General features: G+C 47.2%; 1 protein-coding gene and 1 non-coding gene across 5 annotated transcripts in view; one reads left to right on the top strand and one right to left on the bottom strand.

Moving 5' to 3' along the window:
• Positions 1–18,473, top strand: part of ZFYVE26 (zinc finger FYVE-type containing 26) — a 77,189-nt gene that overhangs the window by 26,810 nt on the left and 31,906 nt on the right. For 3 of the 4 annotated variants that reach the window (XM_070417798.1, XM_070417807.1, XM_070417827.1), the window contains exons 15-24: positions 2,391–2,592; positions 3,746–4,009; positions 6,111–6,488; positions 6,986–7,204; positions 7,644–7,746; positions 10,146–10,891; positions 13,260–13,456; positions 14,639–14,743; positions 16,315–16,437; positions 16,815–16,991. In XM_070417798.1, coding sequence (XP_070273899.1) covers positions 2,391–2,592; positions 3,746–4,009; positions 6,111–6,488; positions 6,986–7,204; positions 7,644–7,746; positions 10,146–10,891; positions 13,260–13,456; positions 14,639–14,743; positions 16,315–16,437; positions 16,815–16,991 — 2,514 coding nt within the window. The remainder of the gene's footprint in view (positions 1–2,390; positions 2,593–3,745; positions 4,010–6,110; positions 6,489–6,985; positions 7,205–7,643; positions 7,747–10,145; positions 10,892–13,259; positions 13,457–14,638; positions 14,744–16,314; positions 16,438–16,814; positions 16,992–18,473) is intronic. The other variant, XM_070417817.1, reaches the window with a different exon arrangement.
• LOC139001383 (small nucleolar RNA SNORA42/SNORA80 family) lies at positions 3,069–3,207 on the bottom strand. Its single transcript, XR_011469978.1, has one exon. It is a non-coding gene; the product is annotated as a small nucleolar RNA SNORA42/SNORA80 family (small nucleolar RNA).

Below are 18,473 nucleotides of genomic sequence, written 5' to 3' on the forward strand. Positions count from 1 at the left end.
CTTTAGCATTTCTTGCATGGCTGGCTTGGTGGTGATAAACTCCCTTAGCCCTTTTTTGTCTGTGAAGCTTCTTATTTCCCCTTCAATTTTGAATGATAGCCTTGCTGGATAGAGTATTCTTGGATTCAGTCCTTTGCTTTGCATCACTTTGTAGATTTCCGTCCATTCTTTTCTGGCCTGATGTGTTTCTGTTGAGAAATCATTTGATAATCTAATGGGAGATCCCTTGTATGTTACTTTCCGTCTCTCTCTTGCAGCCTGTAAGATTCTCTCTTTATCCTGAACATTTGCCATGGTAATTATGATGTGTCTTGGTGTGGGTCTTTTCGGGTTCACCTTGTTTGGAACTCTCTGGGCTTGTGTGACTTTTTTCTTCCCCACCTCAGGGAAGTTTTCTGATATTATTTCTTCGAATAGGTTTTCTAATCCATGTTCGTCTTTCTGTTGCTCTGGCACCCCTATTATTCGTATGTTGTTTCGTTTCATGTTGTCCCAAAGCTCCCTTAGGCTCTCCTCCTGTCTTTTAATTTTTTTCTCCATTTGCCGTACAGTTTGAGTGTGTTTTGCTTCCTTGTCTTCTAATTCACTAATTCGGTCCTCCGCTTCTCCCAGTCTACTGTTGATACTTTCAATGGAGTTTTTTATTGAAGCTATGTCGCTCTTCATTTCTTCTTGGGACTTACTTAAGTTGTTGATTTTTTCATCTGTTTCTTCTAGCTTCTTGCATAAGTAGTTGAGTTTTTCATCTGTTTCTTCTTGCTTCTTGAACATGTGGTGCATGTACTCTAGGAACCTTATTCTGAATTCTTTTTCCGTCATGTTGCATATCTCTGTCTCACTTAGCTGCTTTTCTGGGGAGTCCTCCTTTTCTTTCCTTTGGGGGTTTCTTTGCCTACCCATGTTTGATCTCGCTGACATATGTAGATGTTGAGATGTTCAGTGGCTGCTCCCTGGGTGGCAGGGGCTCCTTGGGTTGTGGTTGCTGCTCAGATGGTTGCGGTAGCAGCTGCTTTCCAGTTGGCAGCAGCTCCTCTGGTGGGTGTTGTTCACAGCTGTGTTGGCTCTTCTGGCTGGTAGGGGGAGGCTTCAAGTACAGTTGCTGTTCCACAGACAGAGGGTGTGGTGATCAGGAGGCTGTGGTGATCAGGAGGCTGCGGTGCTCAGGGGGCTGCTGTTGCTTGGATCTGCGGTCTGGGAAACGCTCCTCTCTTATGGGCACTGCATGGTCTGATCAGTTCCTCAGGATGCCCCCTTTAGTCTCAGTTCTCCGCAATCACAAAATCCAAATCTCAAATCTCCTGGCGCCAGCAAACCCGCGGAACTCCTTACCCTGGTCAGGGTCTGTGTCTGTCCCAAGAGACGCGGCTGTCTGCCATGCGGTCTCCCTCCGACCCTCTGGGCTCAGGTCTGGCAAACTTTCCTGCCCAGATCCCTGGTTTTTAACCTTTCCAGGGGAGGTCTGCCCTTCCAGGCTGCAAGCCGTCTCACCAGCTGAGTAAATTTGCCAATTCGGGGTGGGTGTTATTAGTTTCAGCTGCTTACTCCGTTTGCTCCGGGACAAGACCTGGGACGCGTCTGCCTATATCGCCGCCATCTTCCCAAAAATCTCAATACCAAAGGTATTAACAAGAAAATAATATTACTTGTAACCCTATTGTCCAGAACCAATAAAGGTAACGAATACTCTTCGCCATTATTTTTCCAAGATCCATGTGACTTTTATATAGCCAAGATTATTTTGAATTTAAAACCTTATATAATGCCTTCTTAACATTTGCCTTGTACCTGATTTAATGACTTTACAGTAGTCTGATCAGGCAGCTGCATTTGACCATTCTCCTGTTACTCAACATTTAGATTACTTTCAACCTTATAATAAATAGTGCCAAGATTATCACCTTTAGGCATTAAGCCTTTTGAATTGTTTCTGTAAGAAAGTTTCTCATGAAAATGTCTGTGTCAAAGAATATAAACATTTTTAAAGCTTTATGGATTGCCAAATTGCTTTTCAAAAAAGATTGTGACAGTTCCTTTTACCACTACCCCCTGAGGGCTTATTTTTATACTTTGGCATTGTGATAGATTCAAAATGGTATTAATGTGACTGAAATTCCCTAGATTACTGAAAGGGATAACATTTTTCATCTATGTATTAGTCATTCATTTTCTCTGAAATTGTCCACATCTTCTGCCAATTTTCTCCTGGGGCTGTGGTGGCTTTCATGCTGGTTTGGATAAGTAATTTCTATATTTGATCTACTCTTCTAACATGCAGTGGTCTTCCCATCCTACAAAGCGGATGTTTTAGGGCCACAGTCTAATGATAGGCAAGATCCCGTATCTCTAGACATGGGCCCACCACAGCCACACTCCCGCCTGTCTTGTACCAGGTGGTGTTCATGTTCGACCTGAAGTCCTCGCCCAGCTCAGGGGAACTGATGTTCATGGAGCGCTACCAGGAGGTGATCCAGGAGCTGGCCCGTGTCGAGCACAAGATTGAGAACCAGAACTCAGACGGGGGTAGCAGCACCATTCGAAGAACTGGCAGTGGCCGCTCAACTCTACAGGCCATTGGCAGCGCTGCGGCGGCAGGTCAGGCTTCCCCGTTGCCACCACAGGGGGGGAGGTATCTGGGGAAGGAGGGTGTCAGGGGAAAAGCCACCCAAACAATAGGCTCATCATCATGAAGGTGAGCAGAAATCCAGGGCAGGACACTTGATTTGAAGAACAGCAGACTGAGGGTTGGTTTCTAGCTGTGCCCAACTTCCCTGACCATGGCGGTCACATACCTACCACTCGAGCTACTCCATTAAGTTTGTCCTGTGTGACTAACACTGAAGAGTGTGAATGCTCTTGTCACCATGTGTTTTCATGGCCACTATCTTGTGCTTTGGGAAATGGTTAGGAGTTTATTTCCTTCCATGTAACTATTCAGGATAAAGCATATTATTTCACTTTTCCGTATAGTGAAAAACTTGTGTTTAACTCATGGCCTGCAATTCACAGATTTCAATTCTCAGCCATGGCTGCACTGCAAAAACTGATCCTTTCATTATTTCTTTTTTTTCCACTGTGCAACCTGCTTCAGTGCCTGTAGCCAGCCCACAGGCAGAGGCCAGGCAATGGTTCAAGGCCACAATTTGCTCTGCATGGGACACTATGAGAGAGCCAGGGGGACAGGCCTGCCATTTTCTTGAAAACCTATGCATTTTCTTAAAAGAGAAATCATGTCCCACGTTTTCACATTATCTTACTAGTCTAGGCTCTGTGTACCATCCCAGAACAGGTAGCATCCCACGTTGCTCCTTCTCTGTTCTCCCAGAATTTTCAATAGCTATTCAAAAATATATATGCACTTTTTGCTTTTAATATAAATGGGCTCTTACAGCAAGTACTGTTGTCTGCCTTGCTTTTTCACAGCATACTTTAGAGATCTTTTCTGATGAGCACACAGACCCACCTCATTCTTTCTCAACCTGCTTTTAGATCCCATTTGGAAGAAGCCCTCACGCATCTCCTCCATTTTGGTTTCTCTTGGTCTTCCTTTCCTTGCCGTTGTTTTGATGCCATAAGAATGGGTTGCAATGATGGTACTAATATGCATAGAAGATACCCTGTGCAGAAGGACCTAAATAAAATAATAAAATAATAAAATAAAATAAAATAAAAAAACAAAATAAAATAAAATAAAAGTGGCATATAGAATCATTTTAACCTTACTTTCTGCTCCACTGCTGGTACCCAGGGATGGTATTTTATTCCATCTCGGACGTGACCGACAAGCTGCTCAGCCCCTCTGGAGACCCCATCCCCACACTCCAGGAGGACTTCTGGATAAGCAGCACCCTGCTGGAGCCCACTGACCCCCTGAGAGAGGTTCTGGAAGAGCTCAGTCCCCCCGCCATGGCTGCGTTCGACCTCGCTTGCTCTCAGTGCCAGCTCTGGAAAACCTGCAAGCAGCTCTTGGAAACGGCTGAGCGACGTCTGAACAGCAGCCTTGAGAGCCGGGGTGAGTGCTTCCACTTTAGTCCTTCCTTCTCAAATGGATTTCTGAGACACTTGAGAAAATGTGCAAGAAAAAAGCACTTACCGGGGAAGGAGGGTCAGGGAGAGCGGATTAGTTAATTTCCTCGTGTGCAGCCTGATGGCATAAATATAGTCTGCTGAGAGCCTCACCTTCTTACTAGACATAGCATTCTGCAATAATTGAGAAATTGTTTTCTGATTTACAGAGAAATTTAAAGAATAAATAGACATTCAAAAATGGTGTAAATGGAATTTGTCTTTAGACTACATTCCCCCTCCTGAGTGAACCCCACTTAACCTATGATAGTCTTGAGTTTGTGAACCACGTATAAGGGAAAATGTGGAGGGAAGATTGTACCTTGAGGTAAATGACATCAAAATGTGTACATGGAATTCTTGGAGGAATGAAGGTAGAAGAATGTGAAGATAGATTTGGGTAAAGTTCACACACGGCAAACATTGGAAGGACTGACCTGGGAGGGAGGAAGGAGCCTCTTCTCTCAGTGATGGGCACGAGGAACAGTGAATAGGTTGCAATGTGAACAGCCACTCCTGGGCTCAGTGATTCCTTGAGAACTCAAGGACTCGGCATGTAGTCGTACTCATGACTAAGATTTATTTCAGCAAAAGGATACAAAGCAAAACCAGCAGAGGGAAAATGCTCATGGGATAATCCACAGAAACTAAGCAAAAGACTTCCAAGAGTCCTCTCCCTGTGGAGGCATAGAGGACAGGCTTAACTCCACCAGCAGTGAGTTGTGACAAGGCTGAAGTGTTGCCTATAGGGAAGCTCATTAGAGACACAAGCCCAAGGTTGTTACTGGGTGCTGGTAACAAAGGCACCCTCTGCCCATTGTGTTCCAGAATTCCAGACTCTCAGAAGGAGAGCAGGTGTTCAGACTGAACCACGGTGTACAGAGAGCGTAGGCACAATGAGCCCCTCTCATCATTTAGGGGAACTCTTATGCAGTATAGGAAACCGTTTGCCAGTGAAGGTCACAGATACCACCGAGGGCCAGCCTTGCGAGCAGGCCTTTCTGAGGACAGAAGTCTCAGGCCTGCTGTGTTAACTCTCTTCTGCACACCTCTCCAAATCACTTCTGAGCTGCTGGTTAAAACGTCCTTTAATGCCCACATGGTCCTTCTAAGAAAGTATACTGTGGCACTTGTGATTCTTTTTTTGGGAACAATTCTCCCCCTCATCTAGCACTTTTATCCTATATAATAAAAGGCTAACATGCAAATCAACCAAACAGCAGAACGACCAGTCGCTATGAGGCGCATTGAACACCAAGGGGCAGACACTCAACAAAGGAGCTTCCCCCTTACTGGTCAGTGCACTCCCACAGGGGGAGTGCCACTCAGCCAGAAGCCGGACTCATGGCTGGCGAGCACAGCAGTGGTGGCGGGAGCCTCCCGCCTCTGTGGCAGCGCTAAGGATGTCTGCAGTCGGACATTCCCCAAGGGCTCCCAGACTGCAAGAGGGCACAGGCCGGGCTGAGGGTCTCCCCACCCTCACCCCCCCAGTGCAAAAATTTTGTGCACCAGGTCTCTAGTTCTAAAATAAAAGGGGATATTACTCAAACTGTTAGTAGCTGAAACAGTTTCAGGCCAGTCAATTAGGAATTAATTTAGTACCTACTGTGTCTCCAGATTATCCCAAGTATAGGGGGTACAGGAGAGATATAATGAGTCATCTCTTAATAAAATTGTTCATAGTGAGGGTTCAAGATCCTACTTAAAGCAGTTAGAGAAGACAGATACGTTCTCAGGTCAAGTCCTCAGCTGAGGGCAGTACCAAGGCAAACCCACGGAAGTGCCTTATTGGCTGGAGACGGCGATTGCATGCCAGTGCCAGAGATTCTCGGCCTGCTGCGCTGACAGCTGAGGCATCTTTCAGGAGATGGCCCTGGCACCTCAGGCAGAGAAGCCAGCTGTGCTGGCTGTCACCCAAAATGGCACAGCATCTATTTCCTCCTTAATATTGGAGAACATAAAATTGCACAAGCAAGCACAGGACTGAGAAGCAGTCTCTGAAAGTACCTTATTTTTTCTGCATTCCCTCTTCCTTCATCTGGTCCCAGGTCGGCAGCTAGACCATGTCCTCCCCAGTGCTGATGGCATTCGAGGTTTTCCAGTTGTTCTTCAGCAAATCAGTAAGATTCTCAATTATTTACTTACATCAGCCGGACAAACTAAATCAGGTGAGTTGCTTTTCTCCCTTTTTTTTTTCTCCTGGACTCAGAACACTAGGTCAACATCAACCTTACTTTCTCTTTCTCATTTGCTTTCCATAGAGAGCATAGAAGAAAAAGGAGGAGGCCTTCCCCGGTGCAGCATTGCCGAGCTACTTCAGACGTGCTGGCCCAGCCTCACTGAGGACTGTGCCGCCAGCCATGCCACCCTCTCCCAGCAACTGGACCAGATCCTTCAGTCGCTGAGGGAGGCACTGGAGCTGTCAGGTACCGGTCCAAGTGTGAGAGCAGATGAGGACTGAACTCGGGAGAGGAAGCTGGAGCAGAGGCTTAGGACTTCAGCAGTGAGCCCTACTAGCCCTCCAGTTCACCAGTGCACGTCTCATAACTAACTCCACTGTTCCCCTGCCTCTCAGGTGAAGGGATGGTTAGCGCTCATTAGCTGATACATCTTTCTTATCCCTAAGGAGCAATATACCCCAAAGTTACTCAGTAAATATTGATTAACCCTTCCCCAAAAGCCATTCCAACCCCAAAGTCACAGGGGTGAGCACAGAACCATTCACCCTGATTTCTCCCAACTCAAAGCTCTTCCTGGCTGGGAATCAACTTGGGAGTTTGTAGCTGCTTGTAAGTGTAGTCCCGAGCTATGGAAGGCCCCATTCAGTGGACAGAAGCCCAGTTCACATAATTGTGTTGGAAATTGTCCCAAAGCTGGACACACAGACTAAAGCCTCCATCCTTTCCACCATTGCTGCTCTCAGAGCCAAGGAGTTCTCCGCTCTCATCCCTGGTGGAACAGGCGGCCCAGAAAGCTGCGGAGGCAGAGGCCCACCCTGTGCACATCCAGACTGAGCTCCTCCAGAAGACCCTGGGCAGACAGGCCCCCGTGGGCAGTGGGCAGACGGACTACATGGGCACCTTCTCCAGTTACTGCAGCACCTTGGCTGCAGTTCTTGTTCAGAGTCTGCGCTCTGAGCCTGGTAAGTAGCAAGAAAAAGGAAACAAGATTCATGGGTGTTTAGAGTGAGGAAGAGGAAAGATTCAATTAACAGGTTCTGGACACAGCAGTAGCCAAGGTCACTCGATTCATAAGGTCTTCTCTTAGTCTTCGGTGTTTTATTCACCTTTGTCTCCCCAGTACCTAGTATGGTTGTACAGCACATGAAGTGCTCAATAAACTGTGATGGCTTTAATGACTCAAAAAGACCTTAGACCTTCAGCCTGTCGTGGGCATGAGGACCCAGAGGAGGAGCCAAGTCTCTGATCTGAGTGCCAGATTCCTACTTGCGTCCGCAGACTGAGTGTCGCCTGCACCCCAGTCACGTTGGAGGAGCAGGAGGAGCTCACTATTTTGTTATTGGTTCTGGAAAACAGGACTATGAACTGTGCAGTCAGTGGTCACTTTCTTTACCTTTGCAGATCACGTGGAGGTCAGAGTTGGAAATCCTTTTGTTCTCCTGCAACAAAGCTCTTCCCAGCTGGTGTCACACCTCCTGCTTGAGCGACAAGTTCCACCAGACAGGTAGGAGCTACCCTATGGGAGTCGAGTATGGGCCTGCCTAACTGTTTAATCAGTGACAGTGAGGGCTTCCTGGGGTTGTGCCTGGGTTCACTATAGGGAGTAAAGTTACTTCTAGACTTAGCCCTTGATTGGCATTTACTCTTCTACAGCTACATTGAAATTCCTTTCTTTCTCTCTTGCCACCACTAAAATTTACATCGCAAATATAAAATTAAGGGAAGAATCTTCATTTAGGAATAGGAAAAAATCTAAAAATTTGTTAACACATTAGTTGGCTAGGCTGTAGAAGAACAAGCATTCTCATGGCTTGGTGGGATATAAATTTCCACAAGCCCCTATGTGAAGGCAGTTTGTCCATATCTACTAAAATTACAAATTCATGTATCCTTTGACCTAAAAATTCATGTTGGGGAGTTTATCCTGTGGCTTTATTATACATATGGAAAATGATGTCTGTTATAGCCTTATATGTAACTAGAGGCCCGGTGCATGAAATTTGTGCATGGGGGGATGGGGAGGTAGGCGGGGTCCATCCAGCCTGCACCCTCTTGCAATCCAGGACTCCTCGGGTAGGGTCCCTAGGCCTGGCCTGCGATCAGGGCCTATTGGGGTTTTTTTTCCCCCTGGCTGCTGGCAGTTAGCCCTGCCCCTGCTGCTGCCACTGCTTGCCATCTGTGCGGCGCTCCCCACCCCCACCCCCACCCCCGCCACTGGTCGCCTCCCTCTGTGGGCAACAGGCATAGGGTGCGATCGCTTGGCTGGCCTGGGCCTCCCTCTGCGGGGCGATCGTTGGCCAGCCCCTCACACCTGCCACAGTGTCACTGGCCAGTGGTGTGGGCCTCCCTCTGTGGGGCAATCAATTGCGGGGCCCCCAGATTGCCCCGCAGAGGGAGGCTCCGCCCACCCACTGCAGCCTCCCTCTGTGGCCTCTGGCCAGGTGGCCTGGGCCTCCCTCTGCATGGCGATCATGGGACGATGGCAGGGCTCCCCGACCAATAGCATTGCACCCGCCTTGCCTTGCCTGGCCTGGCACCAGTGTGTGTCATAGTGTGGTCATCTGGACGGTCATTCTGCTCTTTGGTTGTTTGGTCGATTTGCATATTACGCTTTTATTATTATAGACTAGAGGCCTGGTACACAAAAATTTGTGCACTTGGGGCGGTCCCTCAGCCCAGCCTGTGACCTCTTGCAGTCTGGGACCCCTCGGGGGATGACCACTTGCCAACTGGGAGCAGGTCTAAGCTGCAGTCGGACATCCTTAGCACTGCTGAGGAGATGGGAGAGGCTCCCAACACCACTGTACTGGCAGCTGGCAGCCTGGCTTGTGGCTGAGCAGAGCTCCCCCTATGGGAGTGCACTGACCACCAGAGGGCAGCTCCTGAATTGAGCATCTGCCCCCTGGTGGTCAGTGTGTGTCATAGTGACCAGTCATTCCCAGTTATTCTGCTGTTAGGGTCAATTTGCATATTACCCTTTTATTATATAGGAGTGCCTAGCCAGCCTGGATGAGGGGCTGATGGCTGTTTGCAGGCTGGCCACAACCCCTTCAGAGTGGGGATCCCCGCTGGGGTGCCTGGCCATCCTGGGTGAGGGGCTGAGGGCCGTTTGCAGGCTGGCCCCAGCCCTGCAGGGTGGGGGGTCTTGCTGGGGTGCCTGGCCAGTCTGGGTGAGGGGCTAAGGGCTGTTTTCAGGCTAGCTAAGCCCCCCAGCAGAGACCCTCACCCCATGAGGGTTTGGCCAGCCTGGGTGAGGGGTCGATGGCTGTTTGCAGGCTGGCCACAACCCCCAGCCACCCAAGCTCCCAGTGGAGGCTGGCTGGAAGCAGGTATCTGGGATTTATTTGTCTTCTATAATTGAAACTTTGTTGCCATGAGCCGAGGCCTCAGCCGGCTCAGGGCTGGCGGGAAGCTTGGCTTCCTCCATTGCCCGGGCAACTAAGCCTCCCGCTTGCTCCAGCTCCATGGCTGCCGGCCGCCATCTTGGTTGGGTTAATTTGCATATAGTTGCTCTGATTGGCTGGTGGGCGTGGCTTATGGTGTAGCAAAGGTACAGTCAATTAGCATCTTTGTCTTTTATTAGTGTAGATAGCAGCAGATCAGAAAAATCCATAGTCCCTAATAGGAGACTAGTTAAATTATAGTTCATCCCATAATGGAATAATATGTCCTGTCAAAAGAACTGAGGGGCCTCTCTGTAGTGTAGTATAGAGGGATATGAATAGATCTCCAAGATACGTTATTAAGTAAAAAAGCAAAGGACAGGGCAGTATGTCTAATAGGCAACCTTTTGTGTTTAAAAGAAGAGGGGAGACAATTAAAGAGCCTGCATGTACATTTGCTCATGTGAACATAAGGAAAGTCAGAGATTAGCTAATGGTGCCTATGCTTCTCTCCTTCCAGGCTAGCAGCCCTTCTGGCCCGAGAGGGACTCAGCCTGAGTGTGCCTCAGGTCATCGTCAACTGCTGCTGTGAGCCCCTTGTCCTATGCCCTTCCCTGCAGAGCCAGCAGATGTCATCTCTCCTGACCCACCTGGGCATCCTGGCCCAGCTGCACACCTCCCACTGCCTGGAGGACCTACCCCTTTCTGCACAGAGCTCCCCAAAGCCAACTGAGAACCCCACATCAGAGAAAAAGCCCAGCTCCTCCTCAAAGGATTCATCACCCTCAGCCCTTACCTCCTCTGCCTTGGCCTTCCTTAAATCCCGCTCTAAGCTGCTGGCTACAGTGGCCTGTCTGGGGGCTTCCCGGGGATCAAAGGTCACCAAGCCCAGCTTGTCATGGAAGGAGCTTCGTGGCCGCAGAGAGGTACCTCTCACTGCAGAACAGGTAGCCCGGGAGTGTGTTCGCCTTCTGGAACAGTTCCCTATGCTGGAGGCCTCGCTCCTGGCCGCCTGGGAGCCCCTCCGAGGGTCCTCCAAGCAGGAGCAGAGTCTAGCAGCGAGTCTCTGTGGCCAAGCTAGTCTCTCTACTGTTCTCCTGGGCCTGCATTCTCCTCTTGCCCTAGATGTGCTCACTGAGGCCTTCAAGGAAGCCCTGGTAGCCAGAGATTGGCCCCGGGCCCTTCAGCTCACTGAAGTGTATGGTCGAGACATGGACGACTTGAGCAGCATACAGGATGCAGTCCTGAGCTGTGCTGTGGCAAGTGGTGAGCAAAAGCTACATCTCTTTCCTTCACTACTGCTCATAGAATTTAGCACTCACTAAGTGTATCATCACATTTGATCCTCACAGTAACTCTAGAGCAGCGGTTCTCAACCTGTGGGTCGCGACCCCTTTGGCGGTCGAACGACCCTTTCACAGGGGTCGCCTAAAACCATCCTGCATATCAGATATTTACATTACAATTCATAACAGTAGCAACATTACAGTTATGAAGTAGCAACGAAAATAATTTTTTTTTTATATATATATTTTTTTTTATTGATTTTTTACAGAGAGGAAGGGAGAGAGATAGAGAGTTAGAAACATCGATGAGAGAGAAACATCGATCAGCTGCCTCTTGCACATCTACTGGGGATGTGCCCGCAACCCAGGTACATGCCCTTGACCGGAATCGAACCTGGGTCCTTTCAGTCTGCAGGCCGACGCTCTATCCACTGAGCCAAACCGGTTTCGGCCAACGAAAATAATTTTATGGTTGGGTCACAACATGAGGAACTGTATTTAAAGGGCCAGAAGGTTGAGAACCACTGCTCTAGAGGAAGATGCCACCATAAGGGTAGGAAACTTGCCCACGAGAGTAAGTGGTGGAGCAGCGCTTAAAACCTAGGTCTAACCTTAGAACACGTATTCATAACCAATATTCTCGAACCTGCATATCAGAACCATTGGAAAATTCAATAAACCACAAACATCTGAGCTCCATCCCCAGGAGCCTGGGATGGAATTAGGTAAATGTTTACTTTAAAACAGGGATCAGCAAATTTATTTTATTTTTTAATATATTCTTACTGATATCAGAGAGGGAGAGAGAGATAGAAACATCAATGATGAGAGAGAATCATTGATTGGCTGCCTCCTACATGTCCCCCACTGGGGATCGAGCTTGAAATCCTGGGCATGTGCCCTGATTAGGAATGGAACCATGACCTCCTGGTTCATAGTTCAAAGCTCAACCACTGAGGCATGCTGGCCAGGCAAATTTTTTCTTTTAAGGGCTTTGAAATCCATAGAGTCTCATTTGAAACTACTCAACTCTTCCATTGTAACATGAATGAAAGCAGCCATAGAGGATATAGAAACAAATGAGCATGGCTATATTTTAGTAAGACAATTTATAAAAACAGCCCATGGGCCTGCTTGACCACCCCTACTTGAAAAGCTCCCCAGGAGATTTTGATATGTGACCAGAGTTGAGAGCCAATGACCTACAACACTCCACTTGGGGGAGTAAGATCGTGTAGTGTAGTGAATGGTTTCTGGGTAGAGGGCCTGGCTTCCCTGTGGAAAGAAGACAATCCATCCTGAGAAGGGGGAAGGAGTCCCCTGACTGGATGGTTATGCAGTTTTCTCTGTTTGGAGTCTGTTTTTCAGCTCTGAAATGGGTTGGGGGAGAGAGAGACCTACTAATAATGACAGAGGATACTGAGGGAGTGAAACTAGTTTACCTGAAATAACATTCAAGTAGTTACGTATGGCATAGAGTGGAAATTGCAGGGAAAACTGAAAGTTGCACTGACTCGTTGAGTCTGAAATATTGCTATATATGCAGCAAGCCAGAACATGGAGCGCTTCATCTGTTCTGTCTTTCCTCTCTTCCTGCTCCCCTTCTTTCTTCCTATTCTTCCTCTCTTTTCTCCTTCTCTTCCTCTCTCTTCAAAAAGTCTCATGACTAAGTTTGCATAAAGAGAAACAGAGGGTATAACATTTCTCCTTGCCATGTAGTAGTGCTTCCAAGTGTCAAAACTAGTTAAGGTCAGATGGATCTTAAAGATCCTCCAAACTCCTGTTTCATGAAAGTGAACAGGCCCTTCTCTTAAGAAGTAACCTATGCTGATACCGGTTTGGCTCAGTAGATAGAGCGTCGGCCTGTGGACTGAAGGGTCCCGGGTTCGATTCCGGTCAAGGGCATGTATCTGGGTTGCGGGCACATCCCCAGTGGGGGATGTGCAGGAGGCAGCTGATCGATGTTTCTCTCTCATCGATGTTTCTAGCTTTCTATCTCTCTCCCTTCCTCTCTGTAAAAAATCAATAAAAATATATTTAAAAAAAAAAAAGAAGTAACCTAGCATGGTCGGTGTGGGTCAGTTGGATAGGTGTCATCCCTGCACCGAAAGGGTGCTGGTTTGATTCCTGGTCAGGGCACATGCCCAGGTTGTGGTCTCAGTACCCAATGGGGGGCTGCAGAGGCAGCTGATCAGTGTTTTGCTTTCACATCGATGATTCTCTCCCTCTCCCTTCCTCTCTCTCTAGAAGTCAATAAAAATATAAATAAATTAAAAACCTGTAATCCTGGACTCTGGAGCTCTTCTGGTGCCAGGCTTGCTGCCTCTGGGCATCTTTTTGTCTTGTAGACGAAGAAGGTTGGCAGCACCTGTTTCCTGTGAAGGATGCATCTCTGAGAAGTCAGCTAACCCTAAAGTTTGTGGACAGGTGGCCCCTGGAGTCGTGCCTGGAGATCCTGGCCTACTGCATTTCAGACACAACTGTCCGAGCGGAACTAAGGTGTGAACTACAGAGAAAGCTGGCGGAGCTGCAGATGTATCAGAAGGTACGGACCCTGGCATCAAGAGAAAGGAACTGCATTTCTCACTCTGTTACCAACTGTACCTAGTCTATTCTCATGTGATGGTGGATTCTAAGAAACAGAAAATCTAGGCCTGGCTTTTGCTTTGCATCTGGCTTCTGTTCTTAAGTGAACAACAAGGAGGCCTCCTGTCTGGGTCTTATTTTAATTACTCCTATAATTTTAACATTGGATGATGCTTTATAGTCTACAAAGCCTTTTCACATATACAGGGTGGGGCAAAAGTAGGATTACAGTTGTGAGCACATGAAACACACGGTTTATTTTTGTATTATTATTTATTAACTAGAGGCCCGGCACACGAAATTCGTGCACAGGTAGGGTCCCTAGGCCTGGCCTGCGATCAGGGCCGATCTTCCCTGGCTGCCAGCAGCCGGCCCCACCCCCCACCGCCACAGCCGGTTGCCCTCTGTGTGTGGAGCTACTGGCGGGGCAGTCGGGTCCCCTGCACCGCCTGCAACCGCTGCCACCCATCCCCAGTTCCCTGTTCCCCATCTGGCGATCAGAGCCTGCTGGCTGGGGAGAGAGACCAAGAGGTTGGCCTGCAGGCCCTGATGGAGTGATTGGGGCCTGCAGGCTAGGGGCAACTCCTGCATTGAGTGTCTGCCCCCTGGTGGTCAGTGCACATCATAGCTGACTGGTCGTTCTGCCGTCTGGTCAATTTGCATATTACACTTTTATTATATAGGATATGCTAATTTTCCATGTGTACTTGGAACTGAACAGAGCCCCGCCAGGGAAAGGCAGTTGAAAAAGATGTTCTTTCCACTCTTGTTCAGCAGTTTTCATTAGGAGCTAAATGCTGCGTGCAGGGTGATCCCACAGAGCATTCAGGCCAGCAGAATTTCTTGGGTAAAGTTTTGAGATGGAGGAGCATGGGGCAAGTGACCCTAGAGCAAGCTGTTACAGAAAGCTCTGAGAACTGTCCTCACAAGTGAAAGGCCCCCATCCTGCCCTCACCACTCAGTCTTTGCTCCCTGATTGAGCTTCCCTGGTAGGTTCACTTTTTCTAAACAATCTTTGCCCTATTTGCTCCATTCCTCCTTTCCTGGAAAGTTATGACACCTGGCTCATCCCTGGAAACTCCAATGACTCGTTCATGTAGGAAGAAGCTGCGTTGTGGTTTGATAGCTTTTCCTGTCTTAGATTCTAGGTTTGCAGCCTACCCCAGTGTGGTGTGACTGGCAGACCCTGAGGAACTGTTGTGTTGACGACCCATCAACTGTCATGAACGTCATTCTAGAAGCAAAGGTACCATTTTCCTGAGTGATATTCCCCTTCCTTCTCTTTTCAGAATTACAACTCTGGCTAGTTGTGTAGACCCTTCCCCTCTTATCAATGTCCAAATTTTTTTATAACTACATCACATTCTTTTTCTGGTGTGTGTGTGTGTGTGTGTGTGTGTGTGAGAGAGAGAGAGAGAGAGAGAGAGAGAGAGAGAGAGAGAGAGAGAGAGAATTACCAATATACAGAGAAGTATAAAAATAGTAACAGTTGATGCTTTTGTGCTATCACCTTGCATCCATTTTCTGCACTGTGTACATTGGGTACAAGATGTATATGTAGCAGCGGAATTGCTGTGTCATTGGGCAGGAGCATCTCACATTCACTAAGATGTTACCAACTGCTCTTCAAATCAGTTGCTCCGGTTATACTTCCATTCCCAGTTCCTATTGCTCCATATCCTTACTTTTGGTATTACCCCACTTTTCACTTTTTGCCAATAGGAGTATCTCATTGTTTTAATTTTCATTTCCATAATTAGTAATGACTTTGAATATGTTTTCATGTGTTTATTGGACATTTGAAAGCTATATAGAATTTGTCTACCTTTTCAGGAGCTGATATACCATAGTTCAAAATGTAGATATGCTCATTCAGCTGTTCAGCCACCCAGGAAACATTATTGAATACCTGTTATTTGCTAGGCTCTATGCTAGATGGTGGTGAAACAAAGAGGATTAAGCTTAGGCTTTATGCTTGAGCAGCTCACATTTTGGGAAGTGGGCCGATGAGAGACAGTATTCCTAGGAAATTATTATTTATCAAGTGACAGAAGTAAGCCCAGGTTGTAGTAGGAGCATCCGCGGGGCATCTGCCTCGCCTGAGAAACAAGGAAGCATCCTGAAGAAGACAACACCAGGCAGAGTTGTGGGAGGGCATCCCCAGTGCCACCATGTTAGAAAACTTGGACAAGGCCCGGGAGATTCTGTTCTCTGAAATGGTTATCCAGAGTTCACAAACTGGGGGTGAGGAGTAGCAAGGAGGGACATGGGTGGAATCCAACCCCAAACATGTTTGTTTGGCCTATGCAGTATTGGTCTGCAGAATTTTTATTTTTTATATTGATTTTATTGCTAACATTTTAAAATAGGGACCTTTTTTATTTAAAAATTGTTTTAATTTTTTTAAGACTAGTACCTCTGGACCGGCACATTCCTGTGGCCATAGTCAAAGCTGAGTAGGCATTGTCTCCTTTGGACGGCCTTCTCAGTCTTCCCCAGTTACATTGTATCTCTCAGGGCTGACACCAAGTGTCAGTCACTGTATGTCTGCTTTTCTTTGTTATAATACAGCTGAGATGAAAATCATATCGTTAACAGTCAGCCTGCTTCCATCATTTTCATAACTTACCTGCCCCTCTAGTCCTTTGAGTTTATGATCCCACTTTAATCCTTTAGTGAAATTCCATTCAGCAATTACCAAACTTTCTGGGGCTTTAGCAGACTCAAGAATGCTGAGAAAAATCAGGCAAAAGCTGCATGAATGCCAAGGCCAGTCCTTCAAAGGTATTGAAGGTGTGTGTGTGTGTTTCCTTCCAGGAGTATGGACTGTGTGAGGAGTGGGGCTGCCTCTACCCCATTCCAAGAGAACACTTAATCAGCCTACATCAAAGGCATCTTCTTTATCTTCTAGAAGCAGGAGATCATGAAAAGGCTCTGCAGGTAAGCCTCCAACTTTTCCCATTTGGGCGGGGGTAGGAGGGTACAGGAAGGTTAGTGAAATCAGATGGCTTTGTTCCTGCTTAATTTTGTGCAAATATTCGCAATCTCAGGTCTGCCCCTTCTTGTCCTTCAGGAGGTGGTTATAGTCTAATTCTTGAACAGAATGTGACTAGCTCTGCATTAGGTACAACTGGGTCCAGGATTCTGCTGAATCCTGTCAAAGCCATCATTTGTGGAGCTGGGGGGTATGGTGGAAAAAATGAGTGCAGAGAAGGGGTTAGTCTACGATGAATAAATATCTTGTTCTCAAACAGCGGAAGGCTGGACTGCATGTTCTACAAGCGTCACCTTTCTCCTCTGCCCTTCTCCTACCATAGCTTCTGCGAAGAATTCCTGACCCCTCCATGTGCCTTGAGGTCACAGAGCAATCCCTCGACCAACACCCTAGCTTGGCCACATCTCACTTCTTGGCCAACTACCTCACCACCCACTTCTATGGAAAACTGACTGCTGTTCGACACTGTGAAATCCAGGCACTGTACATGGGATCCAAGGTAAAGAGGAAAAGCAGGTATTGGGAAAGCATGCCAAGGGGAGCCTGTTGGCCCAGCTCCCACGTCAGAATTTGCCCATCAATGGTTTTTCACCTGCCATCTTTGGCCTGTGCTACATAAAATCTTTACCCTCGCAGCCCACCATATCCTAGCTGAGTCCCTTAGGACTTGTCATTCTCTTACTGCCCCACCTCCAAAGTGAATTTTATCTGGTCCTTTTAAGTTCTCTTTATGCTATCCCTGGCATCGGCTATATCAATTCTGAGCATGTATTAGAATGACCTGGACTTTTTGTTGTTGTTGTTTGTTAATCCTCACCCAAGGATATTTTTCCCATTGATTTTTAGTGAGAATGGAAGGAAGGGCTGGGGAGAGGGAGAGAAAGAGGGAGAGGGAGGGAGAGAGAGAAGAAGAAACATGGATTGATTGCCTCCTGCATGCACCGCAACAGGGGCCAGGGATCAAACCTGCAATCCAGGTACATAAACTTGACCAGGAATTGAACCCATGACCTGGGCCAACGCTCTGTCCACTGAGCCACTGTCCAGGGCACCACCTAGTCTTTTTAAAAATAACAGCAGTTGACTTCCACCCCCAGATCAATTAAAACTGAATCCCTTTCAACAGGGCCTGGCTATCTTCCAAAGGGATTCTGGTGTGAGGATTTAAAACTACTTCTTGATAAAGGGTTAATTGTCTAGGTAATATGATGAGGAAATAGGCCCTTACCTTCGATACATAACCTTGGAGACACTAGTAGAAAAAAATTATAAACTATAAAAAGTAAACAGTGAAGGAGTGTTTGGGGAGAGATGGGGCCTCTGACACTCTTCTAACAATTCTGATTGGCAGTCAGATAGACTGCCCACAAACAGAATGAGCACTGGGTCAGCCAGGAATATGATATGACCTCTGGCCCACTGGCTAGGAGTTCAACTACATAAAAGTTCCTGAAGAAAATACATCTTTTTTTTTTTTCTTTTGATGCATTGTACCTAAATGGGGGACTCCTTGAAAACTGGCACTGAGCAGAACCAATGAACATATTTCAAGGCTAATGATAACAACCTCCAGAAGTTTAGAATAATCATTCACCTGTAGGGTATGGAGATGCCAGGTTAGGCAATCCACTGATATCATCTTAAACTGCTCATTCTTAATAAAGCCTCAAGTGGACAGAATTGTGGCTTTAAAGTGAGACAGAGCTCAGCCATTTCTAGAAGGTCTAGGCCAGAGGTCATTAGTCTACCAGCTGTGGGCTAAATGCACTCCTGAGCCTACTTTTGAAATCAAGATTTATTGGAACACAAGTGCATGCAGTCACTTGCATATTATCTGTGGCTTTTTTCCCACTACACTGACATATGGCCCACAAAGTCTAAGATATTTACTGTCTGACTCTTCACAGTAAAAGTTTGCTGACCCCTCCTCTAGGTGAAGATAGTTGGAGTGTACTTTTTTTTTTTTTATTTGAGAGAGAGA

The sequence above is a fragment of the Myotis yumanensis genome, unplaced genomic scaffold (genome assembly GCF_028538775.1).
Source record: "Myotis yumanensis isolate MYYU_CA2020_CCGP unplaced genomic scaffold, mMyoYum1.0.hap1 SCAF_1, whole genome shotgun sequence".
Classification (NCBI taxonomy): domain Eukaryota; kingdom Metazoa; phylum Chordata; class Mammalia; order Chiroptera; family Vespertilionidae; genus Myotis; species Myotis yumanensis.